This window comes from Sturnus vulgaris, chromosome Z, assembly GCF_052056855.1.
Source record: "Sturnus vulgaris isolate bStuVul1 chromosome Z, bStuVul1.hap1, whole genome shotgun sequence".
Taxonomy (NCBI): Eukaryota; Metazoa; Chordata; class Aves; order Passeriformes; family Sturnidae; genus Sturnus; species Sturnus vulgaris.
The window spans coordinates 64820658-64842907 of NC_142283.1; the positions used below are offsets into that span (position 1 = coordinate 64820658).

Genomic DNA, 22250 nt, shown 5'->3' on the forward strand with positions numbered 1-22250 from the left:
TGGCCATAAGGAAAAAGAGCAGTGTGTCTGCTCTCCTGAGAAATTTAGTAGCAGATGTGTTATTCTGACACATTTAAGCCAAACTGAAAGCTTTAAATTTTCTCCTACTTTCCAGGAACAGGTTACCATTCCCTCAGCTTTGCCAGTGTAACCTCACGTTTAGCACTCTGTACAGTGTAAGTTAATACTTCCAATGGTAGACATGGGGAGCTACTATGAATGCAGTCATAGTAGCAGATCTGTAATCCTTGGTGGGTGATCTCAGATAATTTTAACTACAGTCACAGTCTCTAACTAGTAGATAGAGGGTTATTTTCTTTCCTTATTCCTTTAATTCCTTTTACTCTTTGTAGAACACTCTCTACTGTCTCTAGATTACTTTCCACTACACTAGGAGAAGCCAAACTATGAAATGTTGTGAATGGCAAAGAAATCACAATGGTAATGGTAACTAATTTCTTCAACTCAGAGGATTCTTTGGAGAGCTAATTTCTTTTCCTCCCTAAGGCTGCTAACAATTCAATGTAAACCATGGTGGCAGCATACAAGTTGTACAAGAAGTTTGCAGACTACCCTCGAGATAATTTTACCCAACCAGCCCCACGCAAGCAGAGTCACCTAGAGCAAAACCAGAACAAAGTATTATCCAACATATCCAACAGCATTTTATGTAGTACATTCAAATATAATATGGAGTTGCAGCTAACCAGAAAAACACATAAAAACATTTCACAAAAGCTTATAAGAATTTACCGCAAGTGTGAGTGCAACACTTTAAAGTGAGGAAGAAGAAACCAGCAATGTAAACATCATATTTCTCTCAGAGATGGGCTCCAAATGCTGACAACCTGCTGAAATGCCCTTTACTCTGACCACTGCCCAAGAATGAAACCAGCAACCTCACAATCCAGAGCAGCTGAAGAAGGGTGAGCATAGCACCAAGAACAAGGGAAGGAAGCAGTATATGCATAAAACCCATATTTATTTTTTTTTATAACAATGCTGGACTAATAATGATCTGACACACAGAATTTCGGTGACACTTTCAACGAATTATTGCCTTAGTTAAATAGGAGATATACTTTCTCTTTGCCAACAAACAATATTTTGAGCATAACATAGTTTCTATATCTTAAATGCTATCCTGATGTATTATCAGTATCTTTCAGTAAAAAACCTGGAGTTTTCTCTAACAAAATGGAACACTCCTCTAAGTTTGTTAGCTGTTACCATGTGCTGCATCAATAGAGAAGATTATTAATTCATCCACTATAATTTTCTATAATGACTCAATTTTATGAATTTGTGCATGTTACAATTATAGCTGCAAGTACAGAGTAAAGTATGCCTTGAGTCAGTAAAAAGAAGATTCAATATAGCATGAGATGGTAATTTCTTAGAGCTGGATTTAATACTCCCTTTGTCTTACAGGTTTACCAAGAGCTTCAAAATTAGTTTAGGCTCCCATATTTCACTGTCCAAGCATGTAGGAAGAGACACCTTTGCCCAGGAGGAAATGTGTCATCAGAACAGAAAGTTAGAACACAAACACTGCAGGACAGAGACTGAACAGCCTTTTGTGAGTGAGCTGTGCCAGCAAAGTTCATGAGGGAGCAGGAGGAATCTACTTCTGCTAGTCTTATAGTTCTTGTATAACTCAAGAACTGTAGCAGGTGACCAAAAATACAATGAAATACAGAGCATCTACCTGCTATAGTAGGAATTCATGCAAATCTTTCACAGCATAGGACGCAGAAGACAGGCCTGCAAGAGTGAGATTAGAAGCTTGTAAGATGAAAAAAAAAAAGTTCTTCACACACATCTACTTTTGTGGGTTTCAATTTAATTTACTTCCAGAGCACCAGCACATGGCATTAGCATTGCATTTCAAATTTCTGTAGTAGCTGGACAGACTTCTTGACTCATCAACCAAAATGTTCAAATGGCCAAAACCCACAACTTATACTTGGCTGCTAAGAGTGACTCAGAGGTGAAAGATGATGGTGAATTTCCTGGGTACAGAAGCAGAGTTTTGGTCCCAAGGAGCTTGTGTGCAGCTGGATTTCAGGATGATGAGTAGTGTTAAGTCTCTGCTGCCTCATTTCCGTCAGCAGTCTGAAATTGAACTACACAGCAGTTTTCTTGCAAAGCAGTCCGGCAGTCCTGCTGCTTGCTGCACATTCTGTTTTGGGCTTTACTTGAACAGGATGAATAGGGGGTGATTTGTGTGTAGCCTGTTTTGTAATATTGTCACATGGGGAAGCTCTCTCTGCTGTCTTCCTTGCAATTCAGCAATTTTTCCAAGCATGAACTATAAATACCCCTAAATTCTGATATTAACCATGGTTTCAGCTATGAAAAGGATTATCTCAACTTGATTTAAGTAGTACCAAATAAAAACAAACAAATAAACAAACAAACAACTCAGAGACAACGAAGCAAAAAAAAAAAATCCAGGATTAAAAAAAGTTAATTTTTACAAATGTATTGGCTGCCACATTGTCTCTGTTGTTTAGTCTGCTTAGCGTGCTCTTGTTATAAATTAGTCACCACAATCGGGTAGGTCAGTCAATAAGGCAATTTATTAATTCATTGATAAGGGACGGGCAAGCAGCGCTGGGGACGTGGGGAGTCTGCGCTCCACCAACACTTCCGTCCTACCCCTGGTCACTGCCCCTTTTATAGGCAGTTTCTTGGTGGGCTGTGTCGTGCCTACTGTGCTGGGCTGCAAGTCCGAGCAAGCCCCAACATGTTGGCTAGCACTCAGGCAGCAGTGGCTACAAGCTCCGACCAGGTCTGGACAAGGCTCGAACATATTTTTGTCAGGTTACACTCTTAGCAAGCAGGTAACAGCAATGACAAGTCTGTTTACAAAACCCACGATTTCCTTAGACATAAAAAGGGGATACAATTCATAATTATAGTGGCAAAATAAAATTTTAAAAATACATAAAAACAAAAAGCACAGCAAAGTGATTTAAACAAATATAATGAAATCATTATATTTTCCTGTGTCTCATTTCCATGCTTTGAGTTCAGTATTCTTTTTTATATTGACCCCATGGTGTATTTCCATGACAGGAATCACTATGTAACATCTCACACTGTGCTCAGCAAGTGTTTCACACCTCGCTGAGCAGGTCAGGAGGCCCACGGTACATCACTCCGTAGCCAGTCACGTGAAGACCAGCACGATTTATTTTGCATTCATTTTGTCACCATACTGACCGCAAAAGCATGTAAGCAAATGAGTGATCCTCCTTGTTTGCTTGTTTTTTGTTTTCTGGGTTTTTATTTTAAACTAGCGGCATCTCATCAGACAGCACCAGCAAGTGCAAATCTCTCCTTCCCGGCACTCGGCTCACGCTTGTCCGTCCGGTAAGGGCCTCGCGGGGCAGCCCGAGTACACCGCCCCGCCGCTTCCTGGGAATCGTAGTCCTGCGCTCCGCACCGTCCGGGCGGCTTCCTCGGCGCAGCCGCCCCGGGAACTACGCGCCCCGGCACGCCCGGAGCGGCCGCCGTGCTTCCTGTGGCTGCCGCGGGAGCGCGGCGCCGAGCCGCAGCCGAGGGGCCGAGCCGCAGGTAGAGGAGCCGCGTCAGGCGAGGCGGCGGCGGCGGCGCACGGGCGGGGCGGCTCGGCGGGAGCGGCCGCGAGGGTCTCGGGGCGTGGGGCGGCTCCGGAGTGCGGGGAGGCGGTGCCGCCGTGTCCCTCGCCGCGACCCTCGCCGCCCGCCCGGCTCAGGGGCGCGACCTGCGGGGCGGAGGGGCCGGGCAGGAGCCTCGCCGGCCGCAGGCAGTGACCGGCCACAGGGCACGGACCGGCCGCACAGATTGACCGGTCGCAGGCACTGACCGGCCGCAGGGCACGGACCGACCACGCCGTGTTCCGGGGAGCACGGGCAGATCGTTAGAGTGAGGGCGGAGGGACCGGAAAAGCATGGAAGCCTTTCGGTCAGTCGTGGAAGCAGGGAAATGTTTACATCGGTTTTCACGGGCCTGAGGGAGGGCCCGTTTAAGTTAAAACAAAAATCGTGTTTAAAATGTAAGTGAGCTTAAGGTGATAGCGTTTCGTTTCTGTAAGTATCTACATCGCCCACAAATATATAAATTATACAAGCTTTATCCATTGAAGACAAATCCGTTGGACGCGCCGTTTCTTTTAAATTTTGCTTAGATTTATCGTTTTGCCTGTTTGTTCAGTCAGAGTCACACAAAAGCTCAGCAGAGGTTCAGTTTGTATATTCAAAAGTCTTTTTTTCCCTCAAAAATTTCTAACTTTCATTGCTTATACAGTTTTAATCTCATTTAACTGATGCAGTTGTAGAAGAGTATGGGCAAGCTAAGGTGTCTATAAGGTGCCACTTGAGTGGCAGGCACGCTGTTCCCATTTTAAGGAGCTCTTTATGTATGCTGCTACTTTCATGACCATCCTTTAGTCCCTTCTGATGGAGGATTCACTCCAGGAATTGAGGAACTCTGCTGTCCTATATTGAAGTTCTCATTTTTCAGTGTAGACTGTGCTTATTTCTTGTATATGCACAACCTTGAGCTGTATTCATCCTGCTCAGAATTTAAGAGAAGACTGGATTACCGTGGCGCTTTTAATAAAAAAAATTTTCTTGTTTGAACTAAATACTTTGAATAGCAGATTCTGGGATTTAAACCATGAGTGTGAGGTGGTTTTTAGAAGTAGTGACTTTAAATAAGAAATTCAGTATAAATAGTTCCCAGTGCTTCAGCTGCTGTTTGCACAGCACCATGGTGACATGGTGGAGGCTGTGGGGGTAGTGATCCTCTCAGCCTTTCTCCTTCTGCCTGCTATGGGAGGTTCTCTGGTAAATGCCAGCTAAGCACAGTCCATGTTTATGGGATGGTTGTTTTGTTCCTGCTGTGGGGTAAACCTGTTTGCTAGCTCTCTTACATGGCCTGGGCTGTAACTCTGAATGATCTCTCCATGTGGGTGTCTCATCTTAAAGCTTCGTCACACATATGTATAACTGAGCCATAAATTGCCATTGTTAAATTCACAGGAGAAGCCAGCTAATACAGTTTTGCTATCCGGTGCCAACTGTTAGATCACAGGCTACAAAGGAGTTTCTAAATCTACCATATCCTTGTCTTCACTCCTTCATGCTTTTTAGACTTTGAAAACAGGTGAGAGAACCTGAAGACAGTGAAAGCAGAAGCTCACAGGGCTGAGCCAGTGAGGATTGATGAAGGTCCAGTCCTGTTAAGATTACCATCTGAAAATCTGAAAAATGTGGAGTGTAGCCCAGAATGAGACTGGGGAAAAACAAATTGTATAGACTTAGGTGTTGCTTCACACTATGACCAGCAACAGAAAACCTGGATTATTAAATTCTGATCCACTTGTTTCCTTTTGCTGCTCTTCTGATGAAGTGCTTCAGCTGTTTGTAGGAGAATTACAAATAGGACAACAGGTCATACTAAGCTTCATCACAGCTGTATTAGTAGAAGTTAAGAGAGGAGAGATGATTGTAGTTGAGGAAGGCAGAAAGCAGGACCCTACAAGGGAAAAAAGAGAACAGAACAATTGAATGGTGACACACAAATGGCAGAAGGTCCAGATAGACAAAAAGGATTTTTAGAGGGGAATATTGGGTGCAGTATGTTGAGAAAATTTCTGTTCACTACCAAATACGCTACAAAGCAATCCTAGTATCTGTTCAGGGATAAACAGACAAACATGTTTAAAGGGACAGAGGCTGCAAAGTTGAATTCTTCAAAGGTTGGAGCATTAAACTTAGCAAAGTTCAATGAAAATGAAAATTACTTAGATAATGTTCGTACGTATTAATTATGATATAAATTATAAATACTTTCTGTTTTTATCAAACCAGACATTTTTCACTGTCTGACTTGAGATATAGGGAATGTTTTGTTAGAGTGGCAAAGTTATAATGTTCAGTTCAGTTGTGCATAAGAATGATCTGCTTTACCTGTTGCTCAACAAACTACCATTCCTCTTGGATGTTTTTTGCAGTGCTTACTACAAATCACTAAGTTTTGTGTAAAAGTTAATTTCTCAACCTTTAGATCTCTTCCCCAGTCCTGCTTACTACCAAGGCAGGAAAGAAGACAAATAGCTGACAGACAGGAGAAGGAAGGACAGAATGTATAGCACTGCTTTAAACTCTGCTAAAGACAAAGTACCATGAATTTGTATCTCCAACTCCAGCTACACTGCAGCTAAAAAGAACTCTTTTCCCCTTGCAGGAAAATCCAGTTTGACAACAAATGAGTAGGGTGTCTGTACAACAGCCTTCTTCATTTCTAAATAGCCATACTTTTATTCCCAGAGAATCATAGTCTGTCTTCATGCAAGAGTGGTCTCGTGGAAGCTATAACCATGTCATATCATAAAATGTACAAGCAGAATGCAGTTTGTCAAACAACTTTGGTTTTTGTTGTGGATTATTTGTTTTTGGCATCCCAGTCCTGATTGTAAGCTCTATAGATAATATAGACAATATTCTGTGTCCCATCACAGGTTTTTAAAAGAAACCTCCTGAGTGAGATGAACATAGATCAGTGTCTTGGGTTACAAAGACAATTAGCTACTCAGAGAAAAATAGAGATAGAGAAAAATCTCTAACTAATACACTATGAAGGTAACAATTGGGAAGAGATTGTTGTAATGGAAACAGGCAATAAGTTCACATAGCATAACTCACTGTGTATTAAAAATGTTTATTGTGCATGCAGTCCTGTCAAAAGGCATAGATGGTAGATAAAAGAGAAATTAGTCTGATTAATTCTTCTTTATTTTGCTTTTCTGCTTTCAGTTATCCTTTAAACTGTACTGGATCCAGCTCCTGCCTTTATGTGCCTAATAGCTGCATCTATTTGTAGAGTAGCCAGTTTGCTGGTCATAAGCTTGCTAGTCACAAACTTAATTGTTATCAACAATAAGTAGTTAAAAAATAAGCTGTCTTTGCAGACCCAGCTTTGAAGTGACCCTAAAGAGTCAGTGAGCAACAGCTCCACAAGCCTCAAATCATGCTGTCAAGCCAAACTTAGTGTGTGATGTGTTTTGGAATGATTATTTTTCTTCATGGAATACTATAAAATCTGTGTTCTTTCTTTACAGCAGAAGTGCAAGAAAAATCAAACTGGTTGTCAGCATTTATCAAGTTCACTCATAAAACACAACTGTTAACAGGTTTTAAGGAAGGGATGTGCATTTCATGTCTGTTTAATCTGTCTCACAAAACGTGGTCTGTGGAAGAAGAGATGTCCATACTGTGATCTTATGGAAGATTCTGGCTAAAACCATTGACTATTTGGGGTTTGAATTTATTTCAATTTTCAGTTCAGGCATTCGGAATTAAAATTTTCATCTGCATTTTTATGTCTATATTTGACGTATTATTTAAATTCTTAAGAGAGATGCAAATGCAAAATAAGTGAGGGAGATCATGTTTGACACCTAGGTTTATCTGTTCATAAAATGAATACAAGATGTTCATTTGAGAAAGAATGGAATAGACTTAAAGAAAGTAATAGCATATTTTAATGGGAATGGCAGAAGACTGGGTGGATGTCTGTGTAGCAGTATGTGAAATCTCTGGGGCCTGTGTTTTTGTTCCATAAATATTTAGCTATTGCAGGAAGCTGATGTGCCTTTGGTAGGAAGGCATCATTAACTGGAAAGGCATCAGTAGGGAGAAAGCAGAAAGCCTAGAGCTTTCTACAAAAATAAGAGGCAGTAGAAGTGTGCAAAAGGGCATCTGTAAAAAGAGTTTGGAGAGGAACAGTGTGTCACATGAAAGGAAGTAAAAATACCAGCATGAACTAAGATACCTATTTGTATATAGTGCTTAGTAAAGGTGGGTTGGGAAGGCAATTTTGGCAGTGCATAGGAGAGACAGAAAAAAGAAGCAGAAATCCATTTGCTAAGCATCACCAGAGTAGTTGAGAAGGATAAGAGCATGTTTCACTGGGGCCAAAGAACCAGAAGCAGTATTGTGGAGAAGAAGGACTTCAGGGTAAAGAATCAAAACTGATGTTTTATAGAAGGCTGGAGTGGCAAAAGAGAGAAAGCAGTAAGTTGAAGGTGGTAAGAGGATCCCTTGGAAAGGGTCTGAAAAAGGTAGAGGAATAAAGCTTTAAGGAGTGTAACAACAAAAATTAAGAGTAGGAGAACGTATGCTATCAGCAAGTACAAATAAGTATCTTAAGATTGCTTTTATTATTATCACTTGCATATTCTGTCCTCTCAAAGAGCTAAAGTGACCAAGATACAATCATGCCTTTAAACTCAAAATAATGCCTTTAAACTTAGTAACCGTTCAAATTTCTTGTCATGGATATTCAAACTAGGAGGAATCTGTCAGCACTACAAGATGAAATGGCTTCTATGGCACTATCCCCTCCCTTGCCCAGACATGCAAGCATATGGATAACTAGCCCTGAACTCAACACTGATCTGGGTTTGAAGCAAAAGAAAGAATGGCTAATTTTAATGTGTCAGTCTTCCTTGTCCTGTTCAGTATGGGATCACATAAATGCCATTGAGCTGTCAAAGCCGGACTTGAACTTGGAGTACAGTTTCCATAAACTGTTATGAAAACTGTTATGTTTGGTGTGATCCCCTCCCCTTGAGAGTAGAGAGCCATTACCTGTGTCTGTCTTCTAAAAAGCACTTCCTTGGCAGGTTGAACCAGTCTTAATGCTTCTGCAGTTCCTGCCACATTGTCCATCAGTGTTTTTCCATGCTTCCTTCCGCAGTTCTTTCAACCCAGGAGAGTAGGTGTGGTTGAAAACCAATAACTTTAATTTTTCATCCTCTCCTTCAGATTATTTTTTTTGTTCTGTTTTGTTTTTTGCCAGAGGTATTAGCAGGATAGGTTAATGGAAGAGGATTGACAATATGCTCCATGAAGGGATAGAATTATGTCAGTGTTTAACTTGGGTTGGTTTGATTTCTGAGATTGGGCCTTTATGGTGTATTTCTGTGAGGATGCAGAAGGATGATGCACACCTCATTCTTTCTATCTTATCTTCTTCTGTTGCCATTCCAGGTTTCAAGCATTCAGCACTACCCTTCCTTGTCTTGTGCCAGCTCTGTTTGTCATCTGTGTTTCTATCAGCCTAACATTTGAAAGCATTCTGAAATTACGAAAGAACAGATACTTCTACCATTGTTGTTTGAAAGTGTCCTGCTTCTGACATTTTTGTTTGAAGGAGTCCTGCTGGAGGAATTCTTCAGGAGATAGCAGGGATGAGAGCTGTTAAGCCATTATGTTTGTTTATCTTCACACAAGACCACAGGAAGTCCCATGTGAGGCCTGTAATTCAATCTGAGTAGGAATCCATTAGTTTAAAAGCGTTCTGCTCCCCACTCTTTGGCCAAGAGTGGCCTAAATGCATATAATAGTTATAATTAATGCATTATTAAACCATTTATTATATTTTATTCAAAAGACCTGGACATGGTAGACTGCAATAATCTGATCCTTATGGGAAATAAACTGGAACTGGAATAAACTACGTATGTGTCTGCTGCAAACTTTGAAGTAATTTAGTGAAACAGTAGCCTCCTAACTGATAGATTATTCTCAGCAGTACCATTACACATTAGAAATACAGCTTCTTTAGAATGTATATTTAATTCATACTGCCCTGTTGTGGTGCTAAAAAAGATTATAGGCTGGATAGTGTGTTTCAAAAAAATACTGTCCGTCCCATACATGCCTCATGATGTTTGCATTATGGAATGAGAATTCTTAAGTGACATTTTGAAGTTACTTACTGGAACTTCTGTGGAACTCTGCCAGTGTTAAACTCATTGCAGGGACATAGTTTTGCTTAAATGCAGTGGACTAATCTCTTTTTTTCCTTTTTTTTCCAGGCTAGAGTAACTGACAGAATCAAAAAGGAGACATTCACCAAATATGGAAGAGGATACCAAGCCTATCTTGGTTCCTGTGGGAGGTGATGAGAGCAATTATGGAATCATGAATATACAGTTTAATCCAGAAGACTATAAGTGCAAAAGGTATGAGGAAAGATGAAACTACAGAATTACTGTGAGGAAAAGAGTTGTTTAATCTTTCATTTTGACAGCAGACTCCTACTAAGCCAGAAGATTAGAATTTGGAAGCCAGGATCTCTGTACAAGCAGTTCCTACTTCGTCACTATATGACAGTATATATATATAGTATATAGGACTATACGACAGTATTTTATTTCTAAGCATTGGATGAACAGATGTTCTTACTATGTTCTGTTTATAAGGATAAAATTTTTCTATTGCCGTCATTTCAGAGGGTTCTCCATTAAGAGCTCAACATGAGGCTTTTAAAGTGCTCTTCAAACATGGAACATGTGTGTATAGTGGAGCATGATTTTTTTTCACTTAGAGCAACTGACTGAAATGTTGAGACTATGCAAGAAAGTTTGCCTGATGTTGTAGGGAAATGGCTATCAGTATGTGTAGATGATTCTGTATGCATTCTGCAGGTGATGCTGGAATAATACATTATTTGGTAGTAATAAGTGAGCTGAGTGACTTTTACTGCCTATGAGAAAAACGGTGTAGTGCTTTCTGAGATTGAGCAAATGTGACAAATTCATCAGTCCAGCTTTATTACTGTGCCTTCAAAAATAATACCTCTATGTAAGTTATTATTTTACATGTTTTCTTAGAAGTTTAACATCTCCACAAAGAGGTTTGGAATGGGAGACTTCCTCTGCTGCAGTTAAGATTTTTGTGAGCTGGTCGTGGAACCAAAACTGAGATCAGAATGGGACCTGCCCTTCTAATACTAGCTGAAGGTATCAGCTTTGCATGTTCAGATGAAGGAATAGCACCGTAGCACCTCTCTTGGACCGATTTATGGTTAATTTTCTCCTCTTTACATCCATATTTCAGTAAAGCAGTTTTCCTGTAGGAACTGAAGGTGGCACTGTTGCATACAAAATACTGTTGTCAGAGGCTGCTTCAGCAAAAAAAAAAGTTCTTGAGTTTAGTGCTTTGATGCTGTCGGCCTCCAGCTTTGGAAAGCTATGAGAGCCTACCTACGTACATCCTCTACAAGTAAAGAGAGGAGGATAAGGGTCTGAGTGAATCCAGGGCAACAAAAGGAGCACAGGTGTAGAAGCATACAGAATTGGGTTTATAAAGGCAAGGAAATGGTAGAGCACTTTCAGGTGGAAAAGGCAACTGTGAATGAATGTAGATGAAATCTTTCTCTTTTTGTGGAGTATTCCCTCCTGTCAGAATAAGACTGCTAATTTGCATGTATGACTTTCTTTTGGAGGAAGTATGTGTTCCATTTGACGAGCAGTGGGTTACAGGTTTTGTGGTAATGCAGTAGCAATAAGAGAGGTTTTTTGAAATGCCTAAATGCTAAGACTCACTTTTCTAAGTGAGGTTAGTATTGTTTCCATATTGTGTAGTTGGGTTTTTTCCCTGTGATTTCTCTGGTCTGGAGACTCAACTTCATGAAAGGCTGTGGCATTTGGTTCCCTCCCTAAAAGCAGAAGTGTGTACTTGAATTGTGTGCCCACATTCACGGCCTCCAGTCCTGCAGATCTGCCTAAATGTCTTTATTGCTCCTCTCTTGAGTTCTTTCTCCCATTTTCCATGACCTAGCCTTCTTGCCTTCTAGGTGTGCAGAGGCACAAGGATGAAGGGCATGAGGCCTGGGATATCAGAAAGGCCTGGATATAATAGTTCAAACAAGTTTGAACTCAGCTGCTGTACTAGAACAGGCAGCTCCCACACTTTAAAAGGAGAAATAAGGAAGAAGAGGCCATTGGAGTCTCTGTCGGTGGTGGTCAGAGCAGTGAACAGTTTAAAGGGCTTCTTCATTAATCCTTCAGGGAATAGCAGCTCTTGGGAAGGAGGGTTGTTATGTATAAAAGTATCAAACAGTGAAAATGGAGTAGTACAATACAGTGTGTTTCTGCTCTTACTTTGTTCCTGGTTTTTTTAACTTGGTATTCAGAAATTGGACCCTGAGTGAGTGCTTGGTAACTTTGCTTTGATTGAGATAGCTCTTCAAGTGTTGTGTGTGATTTGTAGTAATTACTGTTTGTCTGTCTTTGTGCTGTTTTGTACTTTAGTTTGGGTTGTTTGAGATTTGAGGTATTTGCATAGTTATTTGGTTTTCTTAACAGCTTGGAGGATTTGGGATTTTTCAAAGGAATGCTTTTCAGTGTTTACTTAAGAACAACAAGCTAATTGCTTTTTAGAGTTGCAAATTACTTCGCCGGGTATTGTTTTGCTAATTTGGGGGAAATTTTGATTTTAAATTTAAATATTAATTTTAAGTTTAATTTTAAAGAGGATGTTATTGTTCTCTCTTTACCGTATTCAGTGTATTTTTCCCATTTTGTTGCTCCCTTTAAAAACTAGAATAGAATTGCTGCAGTGGCTTATTGGTGATTACTGTATGGAAAAGAGGGCGTTTCCTGTTTTCTTCAAACTGCTCCTTAAATCTTTTCATTGTCAACACATACTGCAGCTGTCAGTCAGGAATACTTGAACCTTCAAAGAAGCAATTTATGTTTTGTGCTGGTTCTTTTGCATACGAAAAAAACATGACAATGCCTCCTGCTTGAGGGAGATCAAGCCTTCTGCCTTTTTTCCTATTCTTTTTGAAGTTCCACAGGTTCCCAGAACATCCCAGAACATAGGAGGCATCCCTAAGTGAAATTAAACACCTGTAAATTAAACAATGTCTATAGATGGCAGTCAGAGAAGCTTTTTTCATGCAAAAGTGGTTGATTCCCTTTATTTTCAAAGTTCTTTTAACTTAGGAAAAGGTAGGCAATGGTCAGCAACCTGCGTCTATTATGCCTTTACTACTCCATACCAATGTGATAATTTTACACCATTGCTTGCTCTCCCTGTGTTTGTCTGTGGTCAACATTTTCGTGAATTCCTAATATTGCTTCTTATTAACTAAAAAGAATGGTGACCTTTATATTTCTTGGTAAGTGATGAATAAAATAGCTTTTGTGTTAGACAGGGAAGAGGAATAATGACTGAAGTGTGGTGTGGTAATGCTTGTGATTCCTAATTTGTTAAAATGTGCAAGCAATGATATTATACTTCAAAAGGTTATTTTAGTTCTGCATCCAACATTTTAAGAAACTTGTGTGATTGTGCTGTAGTTACTATAATGGTGATGTCAATGCAGAAAAAAATTAGATAAAGTGTGTTGCGAAGAGAGTGAAGATCTTACAAAATAACTGTAAGCACGCTGTTTAATGCTTCAGTAAATTCAGACAGCTTAGAAATTAAAAACCGAGTCACTTGTGGAATTCTTTGATATAGATTTCCTTAAGAAAAGCACACTGATACCTATAATCATAGAGGATACTGAGTTGGAAGAGGCCCACAAGGATCCTCAAATCCAGCTCCTGGCCTTTCACAGGAGGACCCCCAAGAATCAGATCATGTACTGAGACTGTTGTCCAAATGCTTCTTAAATTCTGGCAGGCTTGATACCATGGCCAGTTCCCTGGAGAGTGTGTTCCAGTGCCTGGTGCTCCTATCCAGATAGGTCATTGCCAATAATGAAATAGCCACCTATTCTTATTACTTCTTTCCTTAATTTCCAATATAATGCATCAGTTTTACTCCTTAGTTGGTCTTGCGCCATTTACAGCATTCCTGTAATAATTTGGTAACTCAGTAAGACCATAAAGCTGTAGGAGCTTCCTAGCTTTGTTTCTCTCTAACAATCCCATCGCATCCCTAAAAACTAAATGATTGATGTGGGGTGTCAAAGAAATCCATGCAGTAAGCTAAGTGGCTCCTTGTGGTCTGCATGGAGGAAAGAAATTATAAAGCATCCTGTAAAGATTTTTTCATATTTGTTTAAAAATGAAAAGCTTGTCTAAAGTCATTAATACTGTCATGTAGAGCTAAAAGACCTAGTGGTACAAAAAAACTATTATACTGTAATAGCTCAATACTTACCATGTTTTTGATCAGCTCTCAAGAGCCAGTTGTTTGATGTTTAAGAATACTTCAGCAAAGGTACTTGTAAAACAGTATTATTTCGTCTGAAAGTTCTTGAGATATTTGACCTTACTTCTTCATTGCCCTACAAGATGTAGTACATTGCTGAAAATATCCATAAGATGAATGTAGCACCCTTATGCAAAATTTTACATGGTTGACTGGTGTTCTTATTATGCTGTTCTCTCTAGTCCTCAAATCCAACACTTGAACTTTGAACTACTTGAACTTGAACTTGAACTACTGAAGTTCAAAATGTGAGGAAGTTTGGACAGAAGTACTCGTCTTTCTTTTTCTAGACCAGCTCTAGATGAGTGTAGCTGCAGGTTTTCTGGGAATGGTTTCTGAAACACACCTGCTGGCTGTAATGTGTAGAAGATGAGGACCTCCTACATGAGGTCCTGCAAGTTGTCCATTCTCATGGTACTGTGGAAAACAGCTCTGTTTTACTGGTGTGCCCTGATAAAAGAGCACTTTTTTTCAGGCTAGCTGCTGAAATAGTAATTGTGATTGTGTCTTTCAGTGTGGATGAAATTCAAGGGATATAGTTTATCTCAGTGCATGGTAATTGTCTGCATTGTTTCACATCATAATTATAGTCATGTAATCTTTCCCCCCAGATCACATTGTCCAACGTTCTTTTCATAATCATTTTGCCATGTGAGAGATATGATATAGTTGCCTGTATAAATCAGATTTTTTTAATAGGAATGTGTTGTAGCTGCTAATACTTGCATGTGTAGAGTGCTGGCCTGCTAGACATAAGGTCCCTAAATAGAGTTTTTCAAAATATATCCCAGATTATATCCTACTTGCCTGCTTTGGACTTCAAAAATCTCAGTCTTTGAGAACTTCTTTGAGTTCCTGAGAGAGCTTCTCAGACTCCTGTTTGAGTGTGGCCTACAACCAGTCTTTGATCTGGGTATTGCTGGGAGCAGTACCTTGTCCTTGACCCCAGACAGAATTCTACACTCTCCTATTGGAGATCGGGGTAGGCAGCATGCCTCCCAGCCTGCTCACACAGCTTCCAAGTCAGACTGATGTTTTCAAGGAGATCTGCAAATAACATAAAATTGATGGGTGATCAGTATGTTTTAGCCGTCACTTGCTCAGCAGGGCTAGTGGTGCAATGGTGCCCTGGAAGAAGTAAAATTAACTGCTGCTTTATATAATTTTCATTCTCAACAGATGCACAGTAGCAGGGATCAAGAAGGGAAGTAGCCCAAGTACTAGCAACAGTAAACATATGCACTCCTCTAGTCAGGAAGCAGAAGCAATAGGTATAAACAATTTCCTACTGATTGTTTAATTGTATTTTCCTCACCCGTAGATTAGATTCTGGATCATATTCTTTTGTTTTGTGCTAGATCATAAGTTGCTTGTTTAATCCAGATTCTTTATAATACTGAAGAAAATGAAATGTCTTTCTTTAAACAATTTCTTACCTACAGATAGGTCTTTGCTACACATAATTTATTTTCTTTATATTTGTTTGGTCACTGACAACACTGCTTTCCCCACAAAATAGGATGTTGTATACATGTTTTCTGTTACTTTAATTTTAGAATCATCCTTAGCTTTCACCGGCATTGCTTTAAAAAATAATCTCTGGCTGTCTTATACTCTGCTAGAATTTTCTTTGGCATCCATGCTAGCAGTTGTTGGACACCATTTTGAAATAAATCTTTGTCACAGATCTACTCACTTAGAAATAAAATGTGGACTTTGTCCCACTGTAACCTTTCCACAGTTGCAGTGGAAGTTTATGGGGATATACTAGTAATATTAAATGGAGATGAGGAAAGAGGGGAAGGCCTTCACTCTATGCAGCTGCTGTATAATTAGCAAAACACATACATTTAAGTGTTCTAAATATAGCGCATGTCAGTGATCCAAAAAGAAAACAGCAGAGAGCTAACTGGAAGTTGGGCAGCATTTAAACAAGTTGTTTTCCCTGTTTTCATGACTACAGTCTTTATTTTACAGGTCTTCTAATTAAATATTTTTTTTGGTTGTGTCCAGTAATTTGCGCAATCTAATAAATTTTAAGCTAAAACAAGTAAAGTCCTTTGGAACTGACAGTCCATTAGTATTTTTGTACATTACCTACATGTGGCGTAAATTAGCTCCATGTTAGCCTGTGTTTTGAGTAGTAAAGCTATTGTTTAAAATTTGTTTCTTTTACATTGAGATATCTTTCTAAATTCCTTATAAGAGCACCACTAAAGCACACACATAAAACACGTATTTCCCTCATCATGTCATAATCATAGGAAGAAGAGTAAATTGAGAATTTTTTAAAAATTTAAAAGTGTTCATTTTCATTTCAGTAAGTAGGAAATGACTTAGCAAATCTAAGCCATGTTTTCCATGATGAAGGGATATGTAAGAATTAAGTTTAAGATAAAAGAAAGAATGAATTTGTGGAGATGGAAGTTTGTATTCTCTATTTTCCCCTTTTGTGGGTCAGGTTTTCTTACTTTCATAGATACTCACACTTACTGTCTCCCCTGAAGCACACAGGAATACGAACCTATCTTCCTCTCTTTCAAAGATAGAGCAAAGAACTTCAGAACTCTATTCATTATCTGCCTTGTAGATAACAGGTGGTGTCATAGTACAAATGTGTAAGTGATTCATTGGGAACTTTTTTATGGATCTTATTGAGAACTGTGGTTGGAGGGGTTGCCCAAGTCTCTTTGTAGTCTGAAACAGAAATGAATATTGAAAAACAGTAAATTCAAATAGATTTTGCTCATATTACAGAATAAATGGCATGGCTTTATTGCTGACCTAGTTTCTGTTCTTAGTGGTTGGTAACTTGTTGGATCTCTGCTTCTGTGGGTTTATGAGTGATTTAAACATCAGTCTGGAAGAGGAAGCTCAGAAAGCTGTTGTGGTAGTTTTAAAAATTAAAAGCACTGCTAAAAGGAAAAACCTGTGGATGTATTAAGGCTTAGAGGACACCAGTGTCCTCTGTCTCATTTGAGAAATTAGTCTCTCAGTGCTAGGAGTCAATGTTGTTTTTATGCAAGAGCATAATATGCCTATATGGAAGTAAATTGTACTTGAGTTAGAAAAAAAAAATCTCAGCAATATCATTATTTGGACACATTTGTCTGGTAGTGCTCCTTGCATGAAAAGGTATTTGCATTGTGTTGTAGCTTCAGGAGCAGCTTTCACAGTGCTTGCTCTGTACCTCTGTGGGTGTGCAGAGAAAATGAGGGGCATGTGATGTTCCCTCTTTCTCCTTTGGCAGCCGTGACCATGCCTGTAGTCTTAGTGAGGTGGAGTAAAGGAAAGTAGAGGGAAGGGAGACGTAATCCATTCCTCATTGCCTTGACTTAAAGATAGTATGAGCACATGGACTTATTTGGGCTTGGTTCCTTCCCCAGTAAACACAATTCCATATACTGTTTTCAGCTAGAGTAGTTGTTCCTAGTCTTTTCATAGGTGGTCCTCACTGCCATCACTCATTCCTCTTTCTCTGCTTTCTGCTTCTGCATTCTCATGCTTTACATTTTTACCTCTGTTCTTCATCGCTAGTTCTAGTTATAAGCGCTAATAAGCTTGCCTAAGCTTATTAACATGTATTTCTGTGTGTGATTCATTGTTGAAAACTAGCAGCTGGGTATTAGGTCTGATATTAATGTGCTCCACAGAATCTGGGCTGGAGGCCATTTTAATATGGATATATTATGGAAATATAAACTCACAGTTCTTTCATGCATGACAGCTTCCCTCAATGGCATTGATTGATATTTTTGCATTTGCCTTGTGTCAGTGAATGATGAAACCATTCTGAATGTTGCTGAGCTGCTCTCTGAGTTGTATATTAGATCCTGTGTTCCATGGTTTTAAGAGTTTTCTTTTTTTCCCTTTTTTTTCTCCTCTTTTAGACCATTTCACGTGGAGCCTACAAACATAGTCAGTGATAATGATGACATGCAAAGAGTCACTGATGAAGCTTCAGCAATGAATAAGCGGATTCATTATTATAGCAGGCTCACATCCCCTGCAGACAGGGCATTGGTAAGGCAAAGACAGGACCTCATTAACTGGGTGGCCTCTGGCATGTTGGGTCTTACACAACCTGGATTTATATAAGCAACAGAAATAAAAATTGGGGGAGAATGGTTCTGCAGCTTGCTTTGAATCAAGTATCTAGTAACTGAGTGCCTTAGAAAGGTTTTGTCACAAGCTGTTATTTACTTCTTGTGCAATGCCTTCGCCATTAAAAGAAAATATACAAACAGCATGATTTTTTAAACAGTGATCCAGGCTGCCCAGGTTTCTCCCACCATTTTATCTTGTTTTATCTTTTATAAGATTAAAGCAGTGTTCAGCTGCAGTAATTGAACTGTTGAGCTAGCATGATCTATTCATAGTGTGTTTACACACATTTTGCAGAAGAAAAATATCTAGCTAGAAATTCTGTCAACTGTTTGTTGGGTTTCCCCCCCCCAGGAAGAGAATTAGTGTAGTACAACCTTTTTTTATTTTTTTTAATTAAAAAAAATTTTTTTATGTAATTTCCTGGAAATATTTTGTGACTTAAAATAGTTGACATGTTGTATTCAGGAAAATTAGTTATATTGATGTTACTAATCAGTCTTGCTTTTTATCTATTTATTAGATTGCTCCTGATCACGTACTCCCAGCTCCTGATGAAATCTACGTATACAGTCCATTAGGAACTGCTTTTAAAGTTGACAGTTGCACAGATGGCTATGGTAAAAACTCCAGTCTAGTGACAATGTATGTTAAACACCTTGCCATATAATAGCCTCAAAATGCATTATTATTGAATGTTCTGTATTAACAACATAACTGTTGTTAACTAAGAAGATAATATGAAGTAAGAGTGGTTCTTAAAAAATTCACTGAATTTTTTCTTCCTAGATTTATGATATGGAATACCATGATGGGTACATCCATATTAAGTATCCCATGGGGAATAAAACAGGTAAACTATGAAAAATATATGCGTATGAAAATGTTTGTGGCAACATGGTTTACTCTTCTTTTTTTGTGGTATATTCATAAATAAAATATTTCTCCCTCTTAACAGGCAGGCTTCACGTCTGGAATTATTCTCATCTTACTCATGGGCATTTTGACTCTCTATTGTTGTTACAGAGTTGTGAAATCACGGCAAATGATACGTAAGAAATCCAAAGCTTCATCATGCAAATACTTTAAGTGTGAAATACCAATATGTATTAGACTCTGTTTGTATGTGTCTTTACTATATGTTAGACCTGGCGTGCAAATAAAAGCTGTTCTTTGAATATCTCTCTATTTTTGTAGTCTGTGTCTAAGCTCTGTATGCTAAATGACTGTCTTTCCTTACTACATATTCCTTCAGTTGCTTGGGACCTAAGTATTATAGCCAAACACAGACTCTTAGCAAGCAGGGTTTCAGATGTTTGCTTACTAAGTTTCTGAGGACTTGGGGAGTTAGAGGCATCTTTTCTCCATAAGCACTGTCCAGTTCTCTGCATCAGGTCTGATCAACTTGCACAGTGGAACAGCATGGGCTGTAGCTGTGTCCCCTTGTGCTCTATGCCTGTATTACTCTAATATTTGTGTGTATTCTATACTGAAAGAACTCTTAAGTACAGTCAGCGGCTGAAGCAGTCACTGACAGTGGCTCTAATTAGAATGTACTTTTATTCAAAACTCATCTTGCAGCTCTTTGGTTGGTGCTTTTGTGTATAAACTAACCTCTCACTTACTCAAAAAAAGGCCATTAAGACCTTTGTCAGTTTGTGACTGAACTAATTTCAGGGCATTGTTGAGGAATAGCTCATAGAACTCTGGCCTACTTTGCCACAACTCCTTCAAAATGCTTTAGCTGCAAATTAATGGTGGCGTTTTTGCCATGTCTTGTTTCAGTGCTTCTGAAAGTATTCAAAAGCAGTAGTATGGCCACAATAAAAGTGTCTACTTCAGGCTTCTTCAGTCAAACACTCAATGAGTGCTATATTTTAAAGTTACTGGCAATTTTCTTAGTCCTTGAAAGCACTGTGAATGTGCGTGAGAATATTCTAAAGAAACCCCACATTTTGTCATGAATAGTTCTAAAGACTCTAATGTAACATTTTGTTTAGATATATTTTTGGTTTTTGTATCTTTTCAGCTTTAACAGATACCTCAAACTGGGAATTCCCAGATGTTTGCAGGTATTACTTTGGATCCTTTGGTCAATGGTCAAGCCTCTTATTTTCTATGATATCACTTGTTGGAGCCATGGTTGTTTATTGGGTACTTATGTCCAACTTTCTGTTCAACACAGGAAAATTTATATACAGTAAGTATATACTTTTGGTTAAGTTTTACAGCAATCCTTTGTAAAGATCAAGACTGCCTTATACTGAAAAAGAATTGTCCGTTTTATGTAATCCTGATTTTACTGCCACATTGCATGAAAAATCAATTGACAACTATGTATGGTGTTATGGGCAAAGTCCTGTGTGTTTTCAAAGCCACTTTTTCAATTTCTCAAAGTGTAGTTCTCTTGGTATAGTTTAAACAACCTAAACCTGGTTGCTTGATTCCACTATATTTTCATTCCCCTTTTTTTTTTTTTGCATGGGTGTATCTATTTGAACAGCCATGTATTTATTCAGGATAATGGAAAAAATACGGTTTCATTATAGATTTCAACAAACACTCTTAAAGTATTGCCGTGTAGGAAGTTTTTGCAAGTGTCCATGGGGAAGCAATGAACTGTATCCCAGTAAAAATGATTCTTAGTGTAGCATTGCTACAAAAGAATGCACACTGGGTTTTTATACGCTGGTACATGCACAGGCATGTGAGCATTTGTGTGCATAATCAATGCAGAGTTGTGGGAATGGCTGATGGAATTGAGAGCTTTGGAAATCTGACTCACAACATTGAGTAGGTTGACTAAGATGTAAAATATTCTGTTTTGAAGATTATCTCTGGGCAAATAACAGCGCAGACACTTAAGCCTGTTGCAAAGTGTTTAATTAGAATTTGCACCATCCCTATAGGGCATACTTTACTATATTGGTTAATGACTGATTAATTTTATAGTTGACCTAAATTATTTGGTGTTACAGCCACTTCATTTTAGACTTCAGGGTTTTTTAATAAGATTAACACTTTAATCTTAAATTATTCTGAATGAAATAATGCCAATTCTAATAAGCAAAATTCAAAATGGTGAAAAAGTCTTTATTTTCTAGGAAAAAAAATCCTGCTTTTCCATGGGACTGGCATGTATTTTATCCCTTACCTATACTGGAGTTCTTATTTAAATTGTTTGGTCTGAGATAACAATCTCTGTCTTCTTGTCCTAACTTTCATAATTAATGAATTAATTAATGAATCTTAATTACTAGGTAATAAAATACATAATAGGATGTAGGTTTGAAACAATGGCATCTTCTAGCCATGTGTTTCTAAGTATTCTAAGCAGGCTACTATGTTTAATACATTCAGATGACTTCTTAAAACATCTGCACATACAATTTAGATGGGGAAAAATTGATTTCCTGCAGGAGGATGGTCTAGAAGTCTACACAAAGAATTCCAGAATTGTTAGCTGAGTGCAATATCATGTCTTTTCTTTTACATGGTGTTGCATGGTCTTGTTCAGTTTTTGTTTTATGGGAAAAACAAAATCCACAAATGTAATTGCCAGTCCTAAACTGCTTTTTAAATACAGAAGAAACAGAAGTTGACATCTATAACAAATTTGAAAGTGGTTTAATTCTATAAGAGCTATTTTGATGGCTTCTCACTAGGTACCTTTTAAAATTAGGAACACGAAACAGTGATTTAACTAAAATCTTCTGACTGTTATGTGCTCTGAACTAGTGGAAGCAAGTATGAGAAACTTATTTGTGATTCAGGGTGTCATAAATCAAAATAAAAAAAGAAGAAACACTTTTCTTCCCACAAGACTTTTTGCTTTCTTTATGAGAAACAAGCTGCTTTTAATTGTATTTAAAAAATCTGAAGCCAACTGCCCCATTGATTTTCTGTGCACATAACACATCCACATGCAACAGAAGAAAAATTTAACCAGTGACACACTAATTCAAGCTGATGGAGCATTTTCTGTGTGTGTATATATATATATATAATTCATAAATATATATAATGAAATTGCTGTCCAATACCCTTTTAAAGGTGAGGTTACAGAAACTTGGAAATAACTGGTGGGGTATAGCAGTGAAGTAGCACAGGAGTGTCCTGGAAATAAAATGGTACCAG

At 38.6% G+C, this 22250-nt stretch overlaps 1 protein-coding gene across 5 annotated transcripts in view; it reads left to right on the plus strand.

The window, feature by feature from the left end:
• The first annotated feature begins 3501 nt into the window (after positions 1-3501).
• SLC38A9 (solute carrier family 38 member 9) overlaps positions 3502-22250 on the plus strand; it is a 45970-nt gene continuing 27221 nt past the window's right edge. Inside the window, exons 1-8 of one of the 5 annotated variants that reach the window (XM_088156102.1) lie at positions 3532-3582; positions 9875-10021; positions 10673-10801; positions 17900-18032; positions 18637-18758; positions 18903-18966; positions 19072-19165; positions 20143-20313. In XM_088156102.1, coding sequence (XP_088012228.1) covers positions 17946-18032; positions 18637-18758; positions 18903-18966; positions 19072-19165; positions 20143-20313 — 538 coding nt within the window. In that variant the 5' untranslated portion in view covers positions 3532-3582; positions 9875-10021; positions 10673-10801; positions 17900-17945. Of the gene's footprint in view, positions 3583-3908; positions 4043-9874; positions 10022-10672; positions 10802-17899; positions 18033-18636; positions 18759-18902; positions 18967-19071; positions 19166-20142; positions 20314-22250 lie in introns of those variants that run through there. The other 4 variants (XM_014887039.2, XM_088156100.1, XM_088156101.1 and 1 more) reach the window with 4 other exon arrangements.